General features: G+C 40.6%; 1 protein-coding gene across 3 annotated transcripts in view; it reads left to right on the top strand.

The window, feature by feature from the left end:
• PSIP1 (PC4 and SFRS1 interacting protein 1) overlaps nt 1-18289 on the top strand; it is a 61578-nt gene that overhangs the window by 14929 nt on the left and 28360 nt on the right. For all 3 annotated transcript variants that reach the window (XM_024211079.2, XM_024211077.2, XM_024211080.2), the window contains exons 5-8: nt 4721-4837; nt 7169-7273; nt 9510-9572; nt 17220-17343. In XM_024211079.2, the coding sequence (XP_024066847.1) occupies nt 4721-4837; nt 7169-7273; nt 9510-9572; nt 17220-17343 (409 nt within the window). The remainder of the gene's footprint in view (nt 1-4720; nt 4838-7168; nt 7274-9509; nt 9573-17219; nt 17344-18289) is intronic.

Genomic DNA, 18289 nt, shown 5'->3' with positions numbered 1-18289 from the left:
TTTTTTTTTTTTTTTTTTTTTTTTTTTTGGCAACAGCGTTACACTGTTGACTCATATTTAGCTTGTGGTCCACTATGACCACCAGATCCCTTTCCGCAGTACTCTTTCCGAGGCAGTCATTTCCCATTTTGTATGTGTGCAACTGATTGTTCCTTCCTAAATGGAGTACTTTGCATTTGTCCTTATTGAATTTCATCCTATTTACTTCTCTAGTTTGTCCAGATCATTTTGAATTTTAATCCTATTCTCCAAAGCACTTGCAACCCCTCCCACCTTGGTATCGTCCGCAAACTTTATAAGTGTACTCTCTATGCCATTATCTAAATCATTGATGAAGATATTGAACAGAACCAGAACTGATCCCTGTGGGACCCCACTAATTATGTCCTTCCAGCATGACTATGAACCATTGAGAACTATTCTCTGGGAATGGTTTTCCAACCAGTTATGCACCCATCTTACAGTAGCTCCATCTAGGTTGCATTTCCCTAGTTTGTTTATGAGAAGATCATGTGAGACAGTATCAAAAGCTTTACTAAAGTCAAGATATACCGCATCTACTGCTTCTCTCTCTCCCTCCAGGCTTGTTACCCTGTGAAAGAAAGCGATCAGGTTGGTTTGGCATGATTTGTTCTTGACAAATCCATGCTGGCTGTTACTTATCACCTTATTATCTTCTAGATATTTGCAAATTGACTGCTTAATTATTTGCTCCATTAACAGAAGTTAAGCTGACTGGTCTGTAATTCCCTGGGTTGTCCTTATTTCCCTTTTTATAGATGGGCACTATATTTGCCCTTTTTCAGCTCCTCACTGCCCTTCCTATCCCATTAAGCCAGTGGTTCTCAAACTTTTGTATTGGTGACCCATTTCACACAGCACACCTCTGAATGCACCCCCTCTTTATAAATTAAAAACACTTTTTTTTTTTTTATATTTAACACTATTGTAAATGCTGGAGGTGAAGCAGGGTTTGGGGTGGAGGCTGTCAGCTCGCAACCCCCACATAAAAACCTCACGATGCCCAGTTTGAGAACCCCTGCATTAAGCCATTAATTGGCACTGTAGAAACTGCTTAAGTGTAAGACTTCGCTCCCTGCTGTCTGCCTTTTGCTTCTGCATATACATCACAGGCCACAGCTCACTGGAGGGCTGCATGCTACCTTGGTTGTGTAGCCCAACCTGCACATTTAGATGGGCCCTTCATTCCCACTACTCACCTCCAGCTGGGACTCCTGCCCTTGCTTCAGCCAGGCTTTCCCAGCCATGCCCCAAGTCCACTGGGTCCACTCCTCCTCCTAACTGCTTCCCCAACTCTTGGCAGCCCCCACACTGGGGTGCTGTGTATCTTTCTTTATTTTCTGGATTTTTAGATGTTTAATTTTTGCGTGTCCTTCCCCACTCTTCCCCCCTCCCCCCACCTCTATTCAGGCTCATGTGGAAAGGCAGAGAAGAGCTCAAACACACCAAGCCAGGGGTTCTCAACCTTTTTCTTTCAGAGCCCCCCCTCCTCCCCAACATGCTATAAAAACTCCATGGCCCAGTGGGGGAGGGGGAGTACTCTAGGCTTCAGCTGTGCGGGGGATGGGGAGCTTCTGTCCTTGTAGGGCTGGGAAAGAGCCTTGGGAACCCCATGGGATAGGAGGCTCGAGGCTTCTGCCCCTTGAGTTGTGGAGGGTGAGATGGCTCAGGGCTTTAGTCCCACCAGGCTGGGGGGTGCTGGGCTTCAGCCCAACGGGGCAGCTTCTCCTGGGACCCAGGGGCTCCAGCCCCTTGGGGGCCCTGAGCGGCCTTGCTTGGCCGAGCCCCTGAAACAGCTTATGGATCCCTAATGGGCCGCAAACCCCTGGTTGAGAACTGCTGCACCAAGAGGGGAGAGGGATCAGACCCCTGCAGAGGATAGGGCTCCCCTAGATCCTAGCAAACACATAGAAGGGGAAAATTCAGGGCTGACAGGCCCCTCCATTCATAAACTCCCAACTTCCCCTACTAGCCCTCATATCCCAATCCCTTCCCTCCCCTACACCTATTCCCATTTATTCCAAACCCTTATTACCACCCATTACTGCACTCCAATAACTCCTTGCCTCCCACTGAGTACTCATGTAATTTATTTTCTTTTCAAAAAGTTTCAGTACTTTCAGAATATTTTGCTGTACTCATTTAAAAGAAAACAACAACCCACAAACGAACAACTGTGAGGAAGTAGATTTTTCCCTATAATTTACAGTTCATTCTCAGATTTCTGCCCACAGTAGGTTTCAAACTTTAAAAGTTGAAGTCTAAGAGTCTATCATTAATCTCAATGATGTGTTCTCAGATGAAAGGGAATACCCACTGGAGATGAATACAGCCTGAAATAATAGCTCTGAGATGTGTGAACTGCATCAAGAGTCAGTGCTGGAAAGGTTCTGATGTGTGTCAAACACCCATTCTCAGCTCTTCATCTTAGTTTCAGCAATGTTATTGGTGCCTGCTCTGAGCATGTGATAGGGTAGAGCTTCTACAGATTCCAGCTCACATGGGGGTAGGGAGAGGGGCTCAGACAGCATCAAAGGCAAGCTCTGCCACCCCGAATCTGGCTGTCATGAGAGGAGGACAGGGATGTGAGTGTCAGACTCCCATAGATGGGCAGGGACCCCCAGATTCTGGCAGGCACACAATAGAGGCATGGAGCAGGGCTCAAACACCCCCTAGGTCGGCAGTTACCCATGGATCACAGGAAGGGATTAGGGAGCATGGCTCAGACACCCACAGAAAAGCTACCCCCAGAACCTGGCTCACGTGAGCGGGGAACAGACCACCATAGATGGGTAGGGGGGCTTCAGGTTGTGGTGCACACACAGAAGGGGAATGTGGGGCGGACAGGCTCCCCTACCCTTATTCTTCAGCCGAGTCCTCCTGTCACTCACTCCCATATCCCTCTTCCCAGTTGTCACACACCCTCCCTCTAATCACCATGACCTCCCCCAAACCCTTTTCTCCTATTCACACCTACTCTTCACCACTAATCACCCTTTCCAGTGAGAATTTTCTTGTGTGGTGTATTTTCAAACAATAGGTTCAAGGTATTCTGAATATTCTGCTGTATTCAAATCACATCTGCTCCCCCTCTTTAAAATCCCCTTTGCTAAAGGTAGATTGGAGCACTATACCTGCCTTTTTACTTCAGATTTCTGCACTAGCTTGGATTTGAGCTGTATGTGTGGGGTGGTGTTCGGATTCAAGGATTGTGATATTCCCTCAGAGCCTCCCAGGTCCTGTGATTAAAAGGGTAGTCTTCCAGATAGTTAGCCTTTGTCTGAATATGCTCAGATTAATCTATTAATCATACAAACAGGCCTGCGAGTCTTTGCAAGCACCTCACTGGAGAAGGAAACTCTTTTTGAAATAACATTTTAACTTGGTTTCCCTCAAAGGACCATAAATTCTGTTGGGGGTAACCTTGAGCATTTGAGACCATGGGGCAGTGGTCTGAGCCCTGGTTTGATCTATATCTGTGAGCACAAATAGGCTGGCAGAATTTGTCAACTTTAAGGAAAGCTGATTTCTTTTTTATGGATGCTGTATCTCAGGATCCCCTGGGTCAAATGGCCCCAAATTTGAATAACTACCAATTCCACACCTCCTTTGAGACGCACTAAATTTCAAGGCAATCCAAGCAACTATAGGATTTTAGAGCACAGAGTTGAGTTTTAAGCAGAAAGCCAGTCTTAACCTTACTATAGCAGAGCCGCTGCTCTGATACAATTGAAGGAACTGGCTTGAATGTTCAGAGGGCAGCATTTATACTTAGTTGGGGATAGCTTCCAGCTGCTAGTATGGCAGCTTTGGGCTCTAATCCAAAACCACTGCCCTCAAGGGGGAAAAAATTAAGAGGGGCGTTCTACGCTCATACAGAGGATCCAAGTCCTAGGAGTGAGACTCGTGCACAATATTATCTACAGAGAAGCAGAATTAAAGGTAAGTGATTTTCTCTTCTTTCCTATTTATTTCCATGGTTCTAGTGCTATCCTTTCCACCTTCATTGCATCAAAGAATATTTTTGATTCATATGCCTTTCCTGAAAATAACCATTTGCTTCTAATTCACCTACTGTTGATAGCCAATCTTAGAAGTGGATCAGGTTGTAGCCAAACTACAAACTTTTATCTAATGCCACTTCATATAGCCCAAGCAGTTTTAAATAGTGGTCGTCAGTTTCTTGCATCAGTTGAGGAATTACTAAATGGCACAATCACATGTATAAGGATGTGCAAGAAAATGCTTGTGGAGTATGCCTTATGTTCAGCAGGGCCTAGGAAATGTCACCCTATGGTGGAATTGAGTTCTGGTGTGCTAAGGATATTACTCAGTTGTATGTGGCTCAAAACTTTTCCAGTCTTTAATTAAATTTCAATGGAAACTTTTTAAAATCTTCCCTTGCAATATTTGTTGTCTAAACACAACTTACTGCTAGTGCATGGGAACCGTGAAAGTTATATTTGAAAGGTTTTTTTCATTGTCTCAGCTGAGAGAAATTTTAAAATTAGTTATAGTGGAAAAAACTAGATTTAAAAAAAAATCAGTTCTAATAAGCTATGGGACTACTTAAAACACAGGTAAAGAAAATTTTTGATTTTTAATTTTAAACCCAACCATGCAACTTTAATGTCATTATTATTCATTACTTCAGTAAATTATTTGACTTCATAAATGTGGTAATATTTTTGTTTTAAAGTCCCATCCAACTGTTAACAACACTGTTAAAGAGACTGTTGAAGAAAGCTGTCAAGAGCCCACTGAGGAAAGTGAAGAAAAAGTAGGAACCAAAAGGAGAAAGTCTACAGTTCCCAAAGTAAGTGACTATATAAATTAACTGTTTTAGTATCTGTCTTGGAAATCTTTTCAGTTACAAATTTTAACAACACAATTTTACATATTTAGTTTAAATGAACAATGCAGTGGTGTTGTGACTAAATCTTCTGTTTTCAGGCATGAACACTGACATTTGTCCTTATGTAATTACTATTATGTATTAAGCTGTTATATATAATTTGAAACAATTTCTTACAACTACAAATACTTAAATTTTTAAAAATAATAATATACAAGTCAGGTATTAAACAAGTCAGATATTCAAAATACATATCAGGTAAGTGGAACGAGAAATGATTGTCAAGACCTATGTCTGTTTCTTTAAAAAGTCTGTCTAGTTAAACCAGTGCAAACCCCTAATGTGGATGCCTATAAACTGACTTAACCCTTACTTATATCAATTTACTTTGTATCAATGTGTTACTATCAGTAATATAGTATAGTTTCTAGTATAGATGAGGCTTCATTTTTGACATGTAAGGATAAGAGTATACATGACTTTTAATAAGACAGACTGGATTTTTAGAGGGATACACTTCACTTTTGAAAACATTTCTTTCTGAAATTTCTACTTTTTAATTGCTGCTATAAATAATGTCTGATATTGGGGAGGAAAAAAGTATTAGTATTTTCTAGTTCATTTAGTTTGTGGATTTGACATCACTTGTGTAGTCAGTTTTGCTGTATCCCCTTGTCACAGGGTCCACTCGCCGCACGTGGTGCCGCCTCCTGGCAGCTCTGGGGATTAGCTCTTGCCAGGCACTGCCCTCCTCTGGTAGTGTCTCTACCCATTGTTTCTTTCACACTACACTCCCAGAGCTGTAGCTTCCTGTTCGTGCCTTGGCCCTCTGGCCATGTCACTAAGTTCCTCCCCTTCTGGGGAATTCAAACCAGCTGTCTGCTGATCTCGCCATCACCCTGCACCACTTCCCAGTGACTGGCAGGGGAATCCAGGCCTGCCCTCCACACTGGGTTCCAGCCAGTAACAAGCAGCCAAGGTCTGTATGGTCCTACCCTTTGCTGCTGTTTTCCTGGGCTTCTTCCTACCTATCTGGCTTCCTCCTCTTTATGGGTTTGCTAGCCCAAGCTCCCTTCTCATAGGGAGTGATTGTAAACTACTGCCTTGCAGTGTCCTGCTGCTCACAACTCCTGGGATTTATACGGGCCCCTCCTGTTCCTACCCAGCTGAGCCCATTTCCAGTTAGTGGCCTGCTCCCTGTCTTCTTCCTCAAGGGTAGCCTGGGCAGTTAATTGGCCTGCCTAGCCACTTTAACCCCTCCAGGCCTTGTGGAGTAGGCACCCCATCACACCCCTCTATAGTTAAGTTTGGTCTCCTTTGTTTGCGTGAATGTTTCGTGTAGAAGAAAGGGAGAGGTTGCTTTAAAAAAAAAAAAAAATGAGGGCGGGGGGGTGAGTGATTGTAAAACTACAAAATTAGGCTTGGAAAACTGTAGGGAATGATGGAGAGCAATCTTAACAAACAATTTTGGGGTATTCCTCAAAAATGGAAGAAGTTTATATCCAGATTAAACTGACCTAAACTGGGGGATAGGGATAGCTCAGTGGTTTGAGCATTGGCCTGTTAAACCCAGGGTTGTGAGTTCAATCCTTGAGGGGGCCACTTAGGGATCTGGGGCAAAATCAGTACTTGGTCCTGCTAGTGAAGGCAGGGGGCTGGACTCAATGACCTTTCAAGGTCCCTTCCAGTTCTAGGAGATAGGATTAAAAACAACGAGGAGTCCTTGTGGCACCTTAGAGACTAACATATTTATTTGGGCATAAGCTTTTGTGGGCTAAAACCCACCATCAGATGCATGGAGTGAAAAATATAGTAAGCAGAATATATATTATAGCACATGAAAAGATGGGAGTTGCCTTACCAAGTGGGGGGGAGGGGGTCACTGCTAATGAGCTAATTCAGAAAGGATAAATTAATTTGAATTCGCTTGTTAGCATTGACACCCCCCCCCACTTGGTAAGGCAACTCCCATTTTTTCATGTGCTATAATATATATTCTGCTTACTGTATTTTTCACTCCATGCATCTGATGAAGTGGGTTTTAGCCCACAAAAGCTCATGCCCAAATAAATATGTTGGTCTCTAAAGTGCCACAAGGACTCCTTAGTCTGTATCAGCAAAAACAACAACACGGCTACCACGCTTGAAACTTGTTTATTAAATTATTTCAACTAAAGGTGGAAAGCAACTTGATAGCAATGAGTCTGTTGCAGCTGCTGTCCTTTCAGGTTCTTTTAGATTTTGGTTAATATAAATTGTGAAATTTAGCGACTTTGGTTTTTCTATTTACAGTTATCTCCAAAACAGGATAATTTGCCCACTGAAGATGAAACAGAAGAAAAAGAGATGGATGCTGCAAAGGAAGAAGATGTCCCTTCAGAAAAACCCAGTAGTGAAGTATGTGGGATGTTTTTCTTTCTGCCTCAAGCAGATGTTTGAAATACTACATGCAAATTTCTCCTTCTTTATACACATTTATTTTAGGCCCTAATACAGGCTTAAGTATTTCCAGACTCTATAGTAAAATAAATGAATAAGGAAACCTAAAATGTTCATTTGTAACTAGGGCTGGTTTGAAAACAGGAATTCCATTTTACAAAAAATTGAGGTTTTAACGTTTAGTTTTCAGTACAGAAGGAAACCAAGACCTGTTGAAAACCGAGAGAGACTCTCACACATATCACCCCAGAATAGCCAGCAGTCGGATGGTTAGGGCGCTAACCTGGGATGTGGTACACCCACGTTCAAGTTCCTGCTTCATCTGATTTGGGATTTGAACCTGGTTTTTCTGCATTCCACTGGGCTGTTGGCTGTTTTGAGGCCTTTCTCTCCCTTGATTTGACCAGTAATTTCATGCTGGGTCTGAGAAATCTTCCTGACAAAAGTTTCATCAAAACATAAGATGCTTTCAAAATTTCTTTTTGGACAAATCTATATTTTCCAACAAAAAAACACTTAATTGAAAAGTTTCTGGCCAGTTCTAATTATGGCATCCTTTTTAAACATCTCAGGTTTTTAGCAAATATATCAAAAAGAAACACAATGAAGCAGCCATTATTATTTCTTTTGTGATACTCAAATTACAAGAACAAACATGTCATAAATGAGGTCTTGATATATTTTGATGTACTGCTGAAATATATTCAGTGACTTGATATATTTTTTTTAACCTGTTTAATTTAAATTCAGAGTTCCTGCTAATTCTTATCTGGATTATTATTGAACACGAGCTGAAGTTCACTTTGATTTTTAATTTTTACTACTTTTTACAAAATTTAAATCAAGAAAAATACAAAACGTTTTGAGTAGCTCTTGGAGAAAATGAAAAGAAGTGGCATTAATGAGAAAGGTGCATGTGTGTCAAAGGGCCGGAGGGGGTTCAGAGGGCAGTGGCAGAGGTTGGGGGAGTCTTGGCTGGAAGTGGGGGGCTTTACCTGAGCATCAGGCAGCTTTGGCCCCAGGAGGCTTCTTGTTACTCAGCAGCTTTGGCCCGTGGATGCCTGCAGTTGTGGGCAAACTACACAGTGGATCCCCTTACTGGGCTCCTTGCGGCTGCAGGTTTTGTGGCTACTGTGAATCGTGTGTGTCTTTTCAGATGACATGAGCTCTGGTGGTGTGGTATAAAACCTTGCAAATTCACCTCAGTTGTGCAGCACAGCAGAAGCTGAAAGCTAGGTGTATCAGAAAGCTAGCCAGCTGTATACCAAATGAGTACAGCGACCAGCTGCGTGACACAACACATTGCTAAATAAAACTACAGTGCTGGCATGGTCAGACAAGTGTTATTCACCATTATGGCTGAAAGTGGCCAGGAGATTGCATTTTGTTGCTTGGTCATTTTCTGACTCCCAGCAAATAATGTGATGACTGTTTGTTTAAAACTGAGACTTTTTTTTTAAGTTTTTGGCATACCACTTACAACAAGTGTAGTAGTATGTGTACCACAGTTTGAGAATACTAAATTCTGAAGAAACGCAGCAATTTAATACTGTACTACAAAGATTGTTAAGTCTAAATACAAATATTCTAAATTTGTTGTAGTTACTAACAGAATAATCATCTGACCATGTCTCGAGAGTGGCTTAAAATGTCAGGTCAAGTTCTGCTTAAATGTTTATATAACTGATTGAAGTCAGTGGGAGTTAAGAACGTGTATCTGATCGCAGACTTTGGCCCTTAATTATTAAAGTAAATATCAAGCCACCTATACAAGTTGGGTAAAGTTAATTAAGCTAATGTATGTATCTCACTTAATACACACTGGGAAACAAACACATTAGAAATTGAATGTAGATGTGACTTGGTGAGTTCAATAAAATATGGCCATACATATTAAACAAAATCCTAATTAGTATTTAATTTGCAATTTACTAAAGTTCGGAACAAGCCATTATACCTTTATCTGTCTCTTTGAAGAGGTGTGTCACTGATTCTTAATCCTCTACTACAGTTTTAGAAAGAAACTTAAATTGCCTAATATTGATACTTGATAACAGATACCTTCATGTGTGCATAGAGTCTTTCACTAAAATACTGTATTGACTAAAGGCTATGGTAAAATGATCCTTCAAGCATCATAATAACTTAAACTAACTCTTATGTTTTGTTAACATTCTAAGTGTTACTTTTTCAGGGTGTGGTGAAAGCTAATGATGTACCTGTTCCTAAAGTTGCTAGAAGAGGGAGAAAAAGAAAGGTAACAATATACTTTAATTTCTCTACCTTATCAATCATTTTGTGATGGTGGCTTTCCTATTGGATTCGCACATTTTTTCAATAACAAATTATATTCCAATCAAAATTAATCTTCATTTGATTTTTGAATAAATTCAAAACTGTACAGCAGTATATCAGCAATTCATTCACTTAACAAATCCCTTTAGAATACAATGAAAATGCCAGTAAATCCTATAGTCCAGAAAAGCCCCCTTTCATTGGAAGCTTACAGAAAAACTGAGTACCAAATTCAAGTTTTTTAGATCTAAGGAATGTCTTCAATATGATTATCTATCTCCTTAAGATTGACATAGATCAGAGAAAGCAAGAGAGATGAGACTGACTAATCTTTTGTTATATTGTGGCTCCTTTATTATAGTGGCATGGCAGTGCTACTGTAGTTAAGGTTGTGTCATGACTTCTGGGTTAGGGTTAGCAACCCAAATTTGGGGTCATTTGAGCCAGGAATTGTGGAGATACAAGTCCTGAGGTACTAGCCATTTTTCAAAAAGTTTCTAGTGGGCCTTTTTTTGCACAAAGCTAATGCTCAAAATGTCTAAATGCTCTCATTGGGTGTCTTGCACTACCTTGGGTAAAAACTGATCAACTACCTCTTTGGGGACCCCAAATTGTGAATAGTATTTAAGAACATGTTCACTTATTTGCTTGCGTAAATATGCAACCTGGAAGGATTACAGTGCACACTCGCCAGTAAAGAAAAAATAAATGAGGGTTTCTGTGCAACCACTTTATGCTTGCCTGGATAGTTGGAGGGATCGTGCTGATGCTGTTTTCCTTGATGAACACACTGCCACTTGCATCTGAAGAAGTGAGGTTCTTACCCACGAAAGCTTATGCTCCCAATACTTCTGTTAGTCTTAAAGGTGCCACAGGACCCTCTGTTGCTTTTTACAGATTCAGACTAACACGGCTACCCCTCTGACACTGCCACTGATGTTTTTCGTCTTGTAGGAGGAAAAGGAAGAGGTGCATGTGTACCTTCAAGATGCATTAGGCATTATTTCTATACAGAATTGTGTACGTTATGTCAGTAGCAGGACATAAGGCTTTTATTACAGAGGGTATTGTCAGCAATGAGGTGGAATATGGAAGAATTCTAATGTTTTAATGATGGTGAAGTGAAAGTGTAGGTTGAGATGGTATCCTATAAGTGTTAAGGGGGTTGTAAAAGTCTGTGAATTAGTTCTTAAATTGTACTAATGGTATTCTTTCTGGGTAGTTGGCTAAGTATATGTGTGTGTGTGTGTGTGTGTGTGTGTGTGTGTGTGTATGCTCGTGTATCGTCCCTGATTTTTCGTCTATGGGTTTGTGGATATTGGGGCATTGCTGGAAGAGGGCCTGGGCAACAACCTCTTCCTCTTCCTTTTTTTTTTTTTTTTTTGTCCTTTAGTAATGTGAGGTGGAAAGATGGAATCCTATGAGTGAGAGTGAATGGATTGTAAAAGCTGGAGAAGAGTGTGTACATTTCAGCAACTGCTGGCAGAATATCAGTATGTGTGTGAATTAGGCATTACTGAAAGGGAACAATTTAGTTTGCATGGGCAACCTTAACTGCATTTCCTGGTTTTCAGAAGTTTGAGTTTTACTCAACTCAACTACAAGGGGACAGCATACTACGAAGCAACTTTAACTCTGTGTTAATGCATTAATGTAGTTTTTTTTGTCATTTGAATTCATATTGGTGAGCACTTGTACAAGTAGTCCAGATAAAGTCAATGGAACTATTTGTGAGCAGTCACCAATAAAAGTAAGGGTTTCACAACCTAGTTGAAAATTTGAACCTCACAATTTGTTCTTACGTGATGGAATGCCACTAATTTCCTCTGAAATCTCCTCCCCTATTTTGGTGTTTTCTTCATCTCTGTTTCATTAAAGATTGTTCTGATGCTAATACTTAATAGCTTCATGTAAGTAGGTGCCATTTCTCTACTCCCTTTCCCAAATCAACTGATCTATCATGCTTTTAAAGATTTATTTAGTTATTCCATAAAAGAGAGTGCCTGTTCTTTGCGCTAGGTGCTCGTTGACATGTTTATAGTCAGTGTAAATTGAGGATTTTGAACTTTGCTGTTCAAGACAGGTTGTTGAGCAGTTATGTGCTTTAATTCTGCATAGTGTAAGCTGTGTCCAACTTGATTTTTAGAAGTTTGGCTCTGTTGCATGGGTGGAGTAACCAAGAACAGGGAGGTAAAAATGTTTACAGTGCCAAAAATGTGGTAGGCACTTCACACAACACACTGTCAATTTTCTTACCATCTAACTTTAGACAGTGAAGGGTTACAGTAATGAAAATAATATTTTCACTCAATTCTGCAAATGCTCTATTTTTTTTATTCTTTATACGGGTAGAGTATAACACTAGTTGTGTAATACTTTCTATGATAAAACTTCTGTTGCTGTTGCACAAAATGTAATTTGTTTTTTTCTGAAAAAAAAAAACCAAACAAACCTGGAAAATTACATTCCCAATTTTTTAAAAGTGTATTTAAGGTTGTATTAAGTCAAGCCCTCAAAAGTTAAATTGCATAATTAAGGTTGTGCAAGTGTCTCTTCTTAGGGTATTTCTACACTGCCAAAAAAAAAAGTATATTCTTAACTCAGGTTATAATAGCAGTGATTACATGGCAACTCTGCTTTTAACTCTGGCTTTAACTTAAGCTGTTAACAACTTGGCTTTTAACTTAGTTTGTGTCGTCTTTCCTATTTTAACCCAAATTAGCTAACTCAGGTTAGCTAATCCAAGTTGAGAACACGTTTTATTTGCAATATAGACGTAGTCTTTGAGTGTGCGATTTTTGTGTTACAGCTGTAGAACTACTTAAATAAGTACTTAAACCTGAAAGAGCATTACTGCACAAGCAGGGAGCTTCAGTCATGAGGCTTATGACCAGCTCTACTTTCCTCTGCTCCTTATTATTCCTGGTCTCTACCAATGTTTTTAAAAGGCACTCCCCATCTCTTCAAAGGGGCAGATCACAGACTGTGTCAGCAGCAAAAAGCTGTAGCAGCAGTGTCTTTACATCTGTGAGACTATATAGCCTACTAGATTGAGGGTTGCTCTGTCATTTCTGAGGTGGTTAGTTCAAGTTTTCAGTAATATGCCATTGTGTATTGTGACCAGAGAAGCCCTCCAAAAGAGGAAGAGAGAAAAAAGGACTGAGAACAGAGCTTTCTTCAAAGTTTAAGCCTTTCAGGTTCCCCATCATCTTCCATCCTGTCACCCATGTTTCCTCTGAACCAGTTTAAAAAAAAAAAAAAAAAAAAGAGCACTGAAGCATAGCATTGCAACTCATTTTTCGGGGGAAAAAGGAGCAATGTTTTCTGGAGAATTTCTTTTTTAGGTCTTCATTCAAGAGTCTTCTTGGTACAAAAGAGAACAGACTAGTTTAGTTTGTGCCACTGCTGGTTCTGTCCAGGCTGATTCAGTGTGCAAGGCCATTTCTTCATGGAGTCCAGGCCTTTCTGATACAGAGATGTCTCAAAAAAATTTCCTCTGAATTTTCATTGTCCTACCAGGAATCCCATCTCCATGCACCAGTTTGCCTGGACCACCAGTGCTACATACATTTTGCAACATTGCATTACCAGTTCCTGGCAGTACTGTTTGCTTCTCTCATGATCTTTGTTTTTCTCACAACTCTGATGGTAACTCTGAAGTCCCACCTACAACAGGTGACTTTTTGATACCCCTCTGAGATATAACCAGTCAATACGTAAAGATACTTCCCACTGCTCGAGTTCCACAGCTGCCTCATCTATTTTCAGAGTTGCTCCTTAGTACTGCCTCAAGTTCTGGTCTACCTCTGAGTATTCTATTAGACATTCATGGTTCTAGTTGCCCAGGGAAAGATTTCACGATTTCTTTTCCTGATGGGGACTGCTCTAGTGAGTCCATTCATTTTGTATGACAGTGACCAGAAGTGGAAACTTTTCTATGGTGGGGATGCACTTCTCTACAAATTTTCCTTTTCAGTAATGGACTTTCCAGAATCAGGAAGCAGATTAACTTCTGCATCACCTGAGGAAACTCAGATAGGCCCCATTTAGTTCAGGCAAATGGCTGTCCTATGAAGTTAATCACAACTTCCTAGAATTACAAACCCTTAAGAAGGTGGTTCTGACTTTCTCTTCTTAAGACTCCCTCTGGGTTTAGCTGCTGTTGAAAAGCAACAGTTGGACCTCTGGCATACTGACACTTCAGGTTGGAACAAGAAAGTAAAATTAAAAATCCTGAATAAAGCAAGGGAAGCTCTCTTGCTATTAGAGCAGGAAGTTTTGTAGATTACTTATTTTATGTGTTCAGTAGTGTCTACTGGGTGCTTTCCAAGCCCTCATTAAGTGCAGTCCCTTATGTGAGGAGCTTGCAATATAAAGAATCTAATTATTAAAACCACTTATGTTTAAGCAAAAAATCAGCCTCTGTATCCAGTGATTAAATACATGGTGATTGGACCCATAAGAATAAAAACTAAATCATTGAGTCCTAAAGTAGTTAACAGAAATGTAGTGGTCTAGACACTGATTCCTACAGCTGTTTTTTCAGCATTTTGAACCTCTTGGTCTGGGGGGAACTTCTAGTCCAGGACCCCCTCAAATTCCCAGACCAACAGCACTGGAGGCACTTGGCCTGGAACCTGAGATATTTTGCTTTCTAGAGCATGAATACTTGGTAGAGCATGTAGACTTGTTGCTCACATTTTGAAACTGTCCATAAATCCATTCTGAGAACTTGGTACTCATGATGCATTTGAAAGAGCAAAAATCCCATTGTTTCTGACAACCAGAGCTATATAACCTGGAGTTTCTTCTAGACAGGGCTCTTGACTGAACACAAGTCCTACCTTCCTGAAAGTCCAAGTCTCACTGTTTAGGAGCTTTGTGGTATATTCCTTCCACCTCTAGCCTCACAGTTCCTAATCCTTTAAACCTGCATCTCTTCAGAGACAACATCTGGAGTCTATGTGCATTATTTGATGCTTCAAATAATCTCTGAACCTGTTTTTTTAATATCTGGTGGAGTCTTCCCCATATTTCCTATTAAAATGTTTTTCTGTTAGTAGTTACATCAGTGAGGAGTGTTAATAAGTTTGATGGCCTTATTTATCTGGAATCCTTACATGCATCTTTTTCCAGATGTGATTCTTAGACCTTCACCAAAATTTTCTGTCTCCCAAAATTATGGTTTTAATTTGAACCAATTTATTTAAACATAAGAATGCCTAAACTGGGTCAGACCAATAGTCCATCTAGCCCAATGTCTTCTGATAGTGAGGAATGAACAGAACAGGGCAATTATTGAGTTACCCATCTCCTGTCATCCAGTGCTAGCTTCTGGAGGTCAGAGGTTTGTGGATACCCAGAGCATGACGTTGCATCCCTGACCATCTTGGCAAATAGCCATTAATGGACCTATCCTCCAAGAACATATCAAATTCTTTTTTAAACCCAATTATACTTCTGGCTTTCACAACATCCCCTGGCAACAAGTTCCACAGGTTGTGCATTGTGTGAAGAAGTACTTCCTTATGTTTGTTTAAACCTGCTGCCTATTAATTTCATTAGGTGACCTGCTGTTCTGATGTTGCATTGTGTTTTGTCTTTCTTGTGTTCTAAGCCCTCCTAAGGAGATAGGTTGCAAACTTAGATGTAGTCATGACTGACAGTCTTTTTACACAAAACTAATCTTTGAAGAAAATCAGGCACATTTTAAGATTAGGTGGTTGACCTAAGAAGGGATACAGTGCGTCCCTATCCACTATTTCCGGATGGATACATTCAGGAATTTGTCAGGTCTATAAATTGTTCATCAGAGATTTCCTTCCTTCTGTGAGGGCTCACTCAGTCAGGCATGTGGCCTTCAGAATGAACAAACAAACAACTCTTATTTGAGGGTGCAGTTGTGTTCCTCTTGGTTCTGTTTTTGTGCTATTTTAAGTTTCCCTCCTGTTTGTGGAGATTTGTTTTACAGCTGATTACATCCTAGCTGTAAATGGATCATAAAGCACCAGGTGCCCACAAAAGAGAAAAGTAAAATCTACGTACCTATCTGTAACTTACTTTCTCTGAAATGGACTCCTCATGCTCCCTGAGACTCCATTCAGGGCATCCTAACTTGCATTAAGTTCCAGCTGGAGGGGGTATTCTCTCAGGCTAGGTCTACACTACCCGCCTGAATCGGCGGGTAGAAATCGACCTCTCGGGGATCGATTTATCGCGTCCCGTCAGGACGCGACAATCGATCCCCGAATCGACGCTCTTACTCCACCAGCGAAGGTGGGAGTAAGAGCCGTCGATGGGAAGCCGTGGAGGTCGATTTTGCCGCCGTCCTCACAGCGGGGTAAGTCGGCTGCGATACGTCGAATTCAGTTACGCTATTCGCGTAGCTGAATTTGTGTATCTTAAATCGACCCCCCCCCCCGTAGTGAAGACGTAGCCTTAGTCTTTCTTTTTCACCTTTTATGGGGCGTTTGTGCAGAGAGAGATGTAGAAATCCTAGGTTTCCCTTATATTAGGATCTTCCTTTGCCATAAATCTTTATTTTCATTTGTTTTATATAATTAATAAGTAGATAGATTCACTGTCTCCATGCAGGATACTTTGATGTTTATTCATTCGAATTTATAGATATCTTCTCAGTTTGGGCTGTTAGTTGGGGAACTAGGGAGGCATTTAGTTCTCTGAATAGCTCCACCCATTGTTACTATATTGTGAAACTAGAGAGAGGTTATTGTTTTAAAAGGAAGTATCTGTGTAGGGAAGATAAGGGAGAATTAATTACAGAGTTGCAATGGATCACCGAGCACTGGGTACCCACTTCAGAGAAGAATAAGAGGTAAAGTTCAGTTACCTACCCATAATTTTTCCTTCTGAGAGCCAAAAGCAGTCTTTAACGGTAAAAGAATGTATATTGTAAGTAATCTTTCAAAGACTTAAACAGAATGAGGCTAGTTTCTTTTTCCAAGACAGTTTATTGCTCTGAAATTATCTGAGTGTGTGCGATATAGTGGCTAATGTTCTGTGTGTGTTCATGTATGTGTAGTTTTTGTTTAAATCTGAAAATGGTTGGTGTATAGTCTGTTAATTGCAGTATGGATAAACCAACTATATTTTAAGTGTAGCCTCAATTGTTAAAACTTATTACAAGTGTTTTCAGATGATACCCATCTTGTGCATGTGTGTCATGGTTGAAATAACATTAACAGTTACTGCATTTGTAGCTTCTTTAAGTGGTGTGTATATTATGTCTGAGCAGAAATGAGGGCTGGTCTACACTGAAGCTGTAAGTTGACCTAAGTTAGCTACTTCAGTTATGTAAGTTACGTAACCGAAGTCGACATAACTTAGGTCGACTTACAGCGGTGTTTACACCGCGCTGTGTCAACTTGCCTTCTGCCTCTTGGGGAGGGGGAATAGAGACCTCGACAGGAGAGCGTTCTGCTATCGACTTAGCTTCTTTTCACCAGACCCACTAAATGGACACCGCTGCATTGATTGCAGCAGTGCCAATTTAGCCGTAAGTATAAACAAGCCCTGAGAAGTAGTTGGAAGAACAGGGGTGAAGGGAGATTATCATTTTTAATTATATGAATTGTGTCCTTTAAAACAGTCTGAAAAACAAGCAGAAGCTGAGGAGGCAGCAGTAGCAGTGGCAACAGCTACAACAGTGGCAGCAGCAACAACTGCAGTAGTTGTGGCTCCTAAAGTGAGCCCTAAAAGAGGAAGACCAGCAGGTAACTTCACCATAAGGCTGACTTAATTTTTTTCCCATTTAATTTTTTTAATGGAGAATGAAAGAACTTACTTCTGTAGACAACAAGTATTACAACGCATTTGCTCTCTAAGGCTATGTCTACACTAGAGAGCTTACAACAGTACAGCTGTACTGATGCAGCTGCGCTGCTGTAAGATCTCTTGTGTATCCGCTCTATGCTGAAAAGAGAGAGCTCTTCCATTGACATAAGTAATCCACCCCCTACAAGCAGAGTGATGAGCTGTATTGGCGGGAGAAGCTCTCCCGTCAACATAGCACTGTGCACACTACTTATGTCACTCAGGGGTGGAATATTCACACCACTGAGCGACATAAGTGGTAATGTAGACATCGCCTAATGCTGAAGGTGACCTCAAAGTATAAAACAGCTTAGTTGTAGGGTTGTGTGCTGAATGTCCCAAATATCAAACTGTGAAGTGTTCAGCACATAAGAGTTTCAACTATTAGACTTTGTGATGTCCTCTGAAATAATATATTTATTATCTTGTGATACAAATATCACCCTCACCATGCTGTTGATGTCACAACTATTGCAGAACCCTGCTTGTCTATAGAGTATCTGGTAAGAGCTAGTTATTGCTGTGTGGCATAGTGCTACAAAGATTTATATTTTATCACAAAGATTATAAAACTGATACTTTAAAAAACAGGTTGCAAACGCATATCTGTGGGCTACAATTAAAAAAATAAAAGATTGGGGGGGCGGTGCGGAGAGCACTATCAGTTACTGGGGATCTGTGTTTAGTTGTGAGAGTACTAGCATAAGGTTAACTGAGGTGCCACTTGCAGCAGTACCCAGTGTCTCTGTAATTCCAGAAGAAGACATGTAACAAACTAAATATCGACCTGGAATGATTTGCCATCAGTGGAATAGTACAATTGTTTCATATCATGCGCCACTGTGA

This window comes from Terrapene carolina, unplaced genomic scaffold, assembly GCF_002925995.2.
Source record: "Terrapene carolina triunguis isolate 2854851 unplaced genomic scaffold, T_m_triunguis-2.0 Scaffold113, whole genome shotgun sequence".
Classification (NCBI taxonomy): domain Eukaryota; kingdom Metazoa; phylum Chordata; order Testudines; family Emydidae; genus Terrapene; species Terrapene triunguis.
Note: the sequence above shows the minus strand (reverse complement) of the source record. Positions and strands in the feature narration are given on the sequence as shown.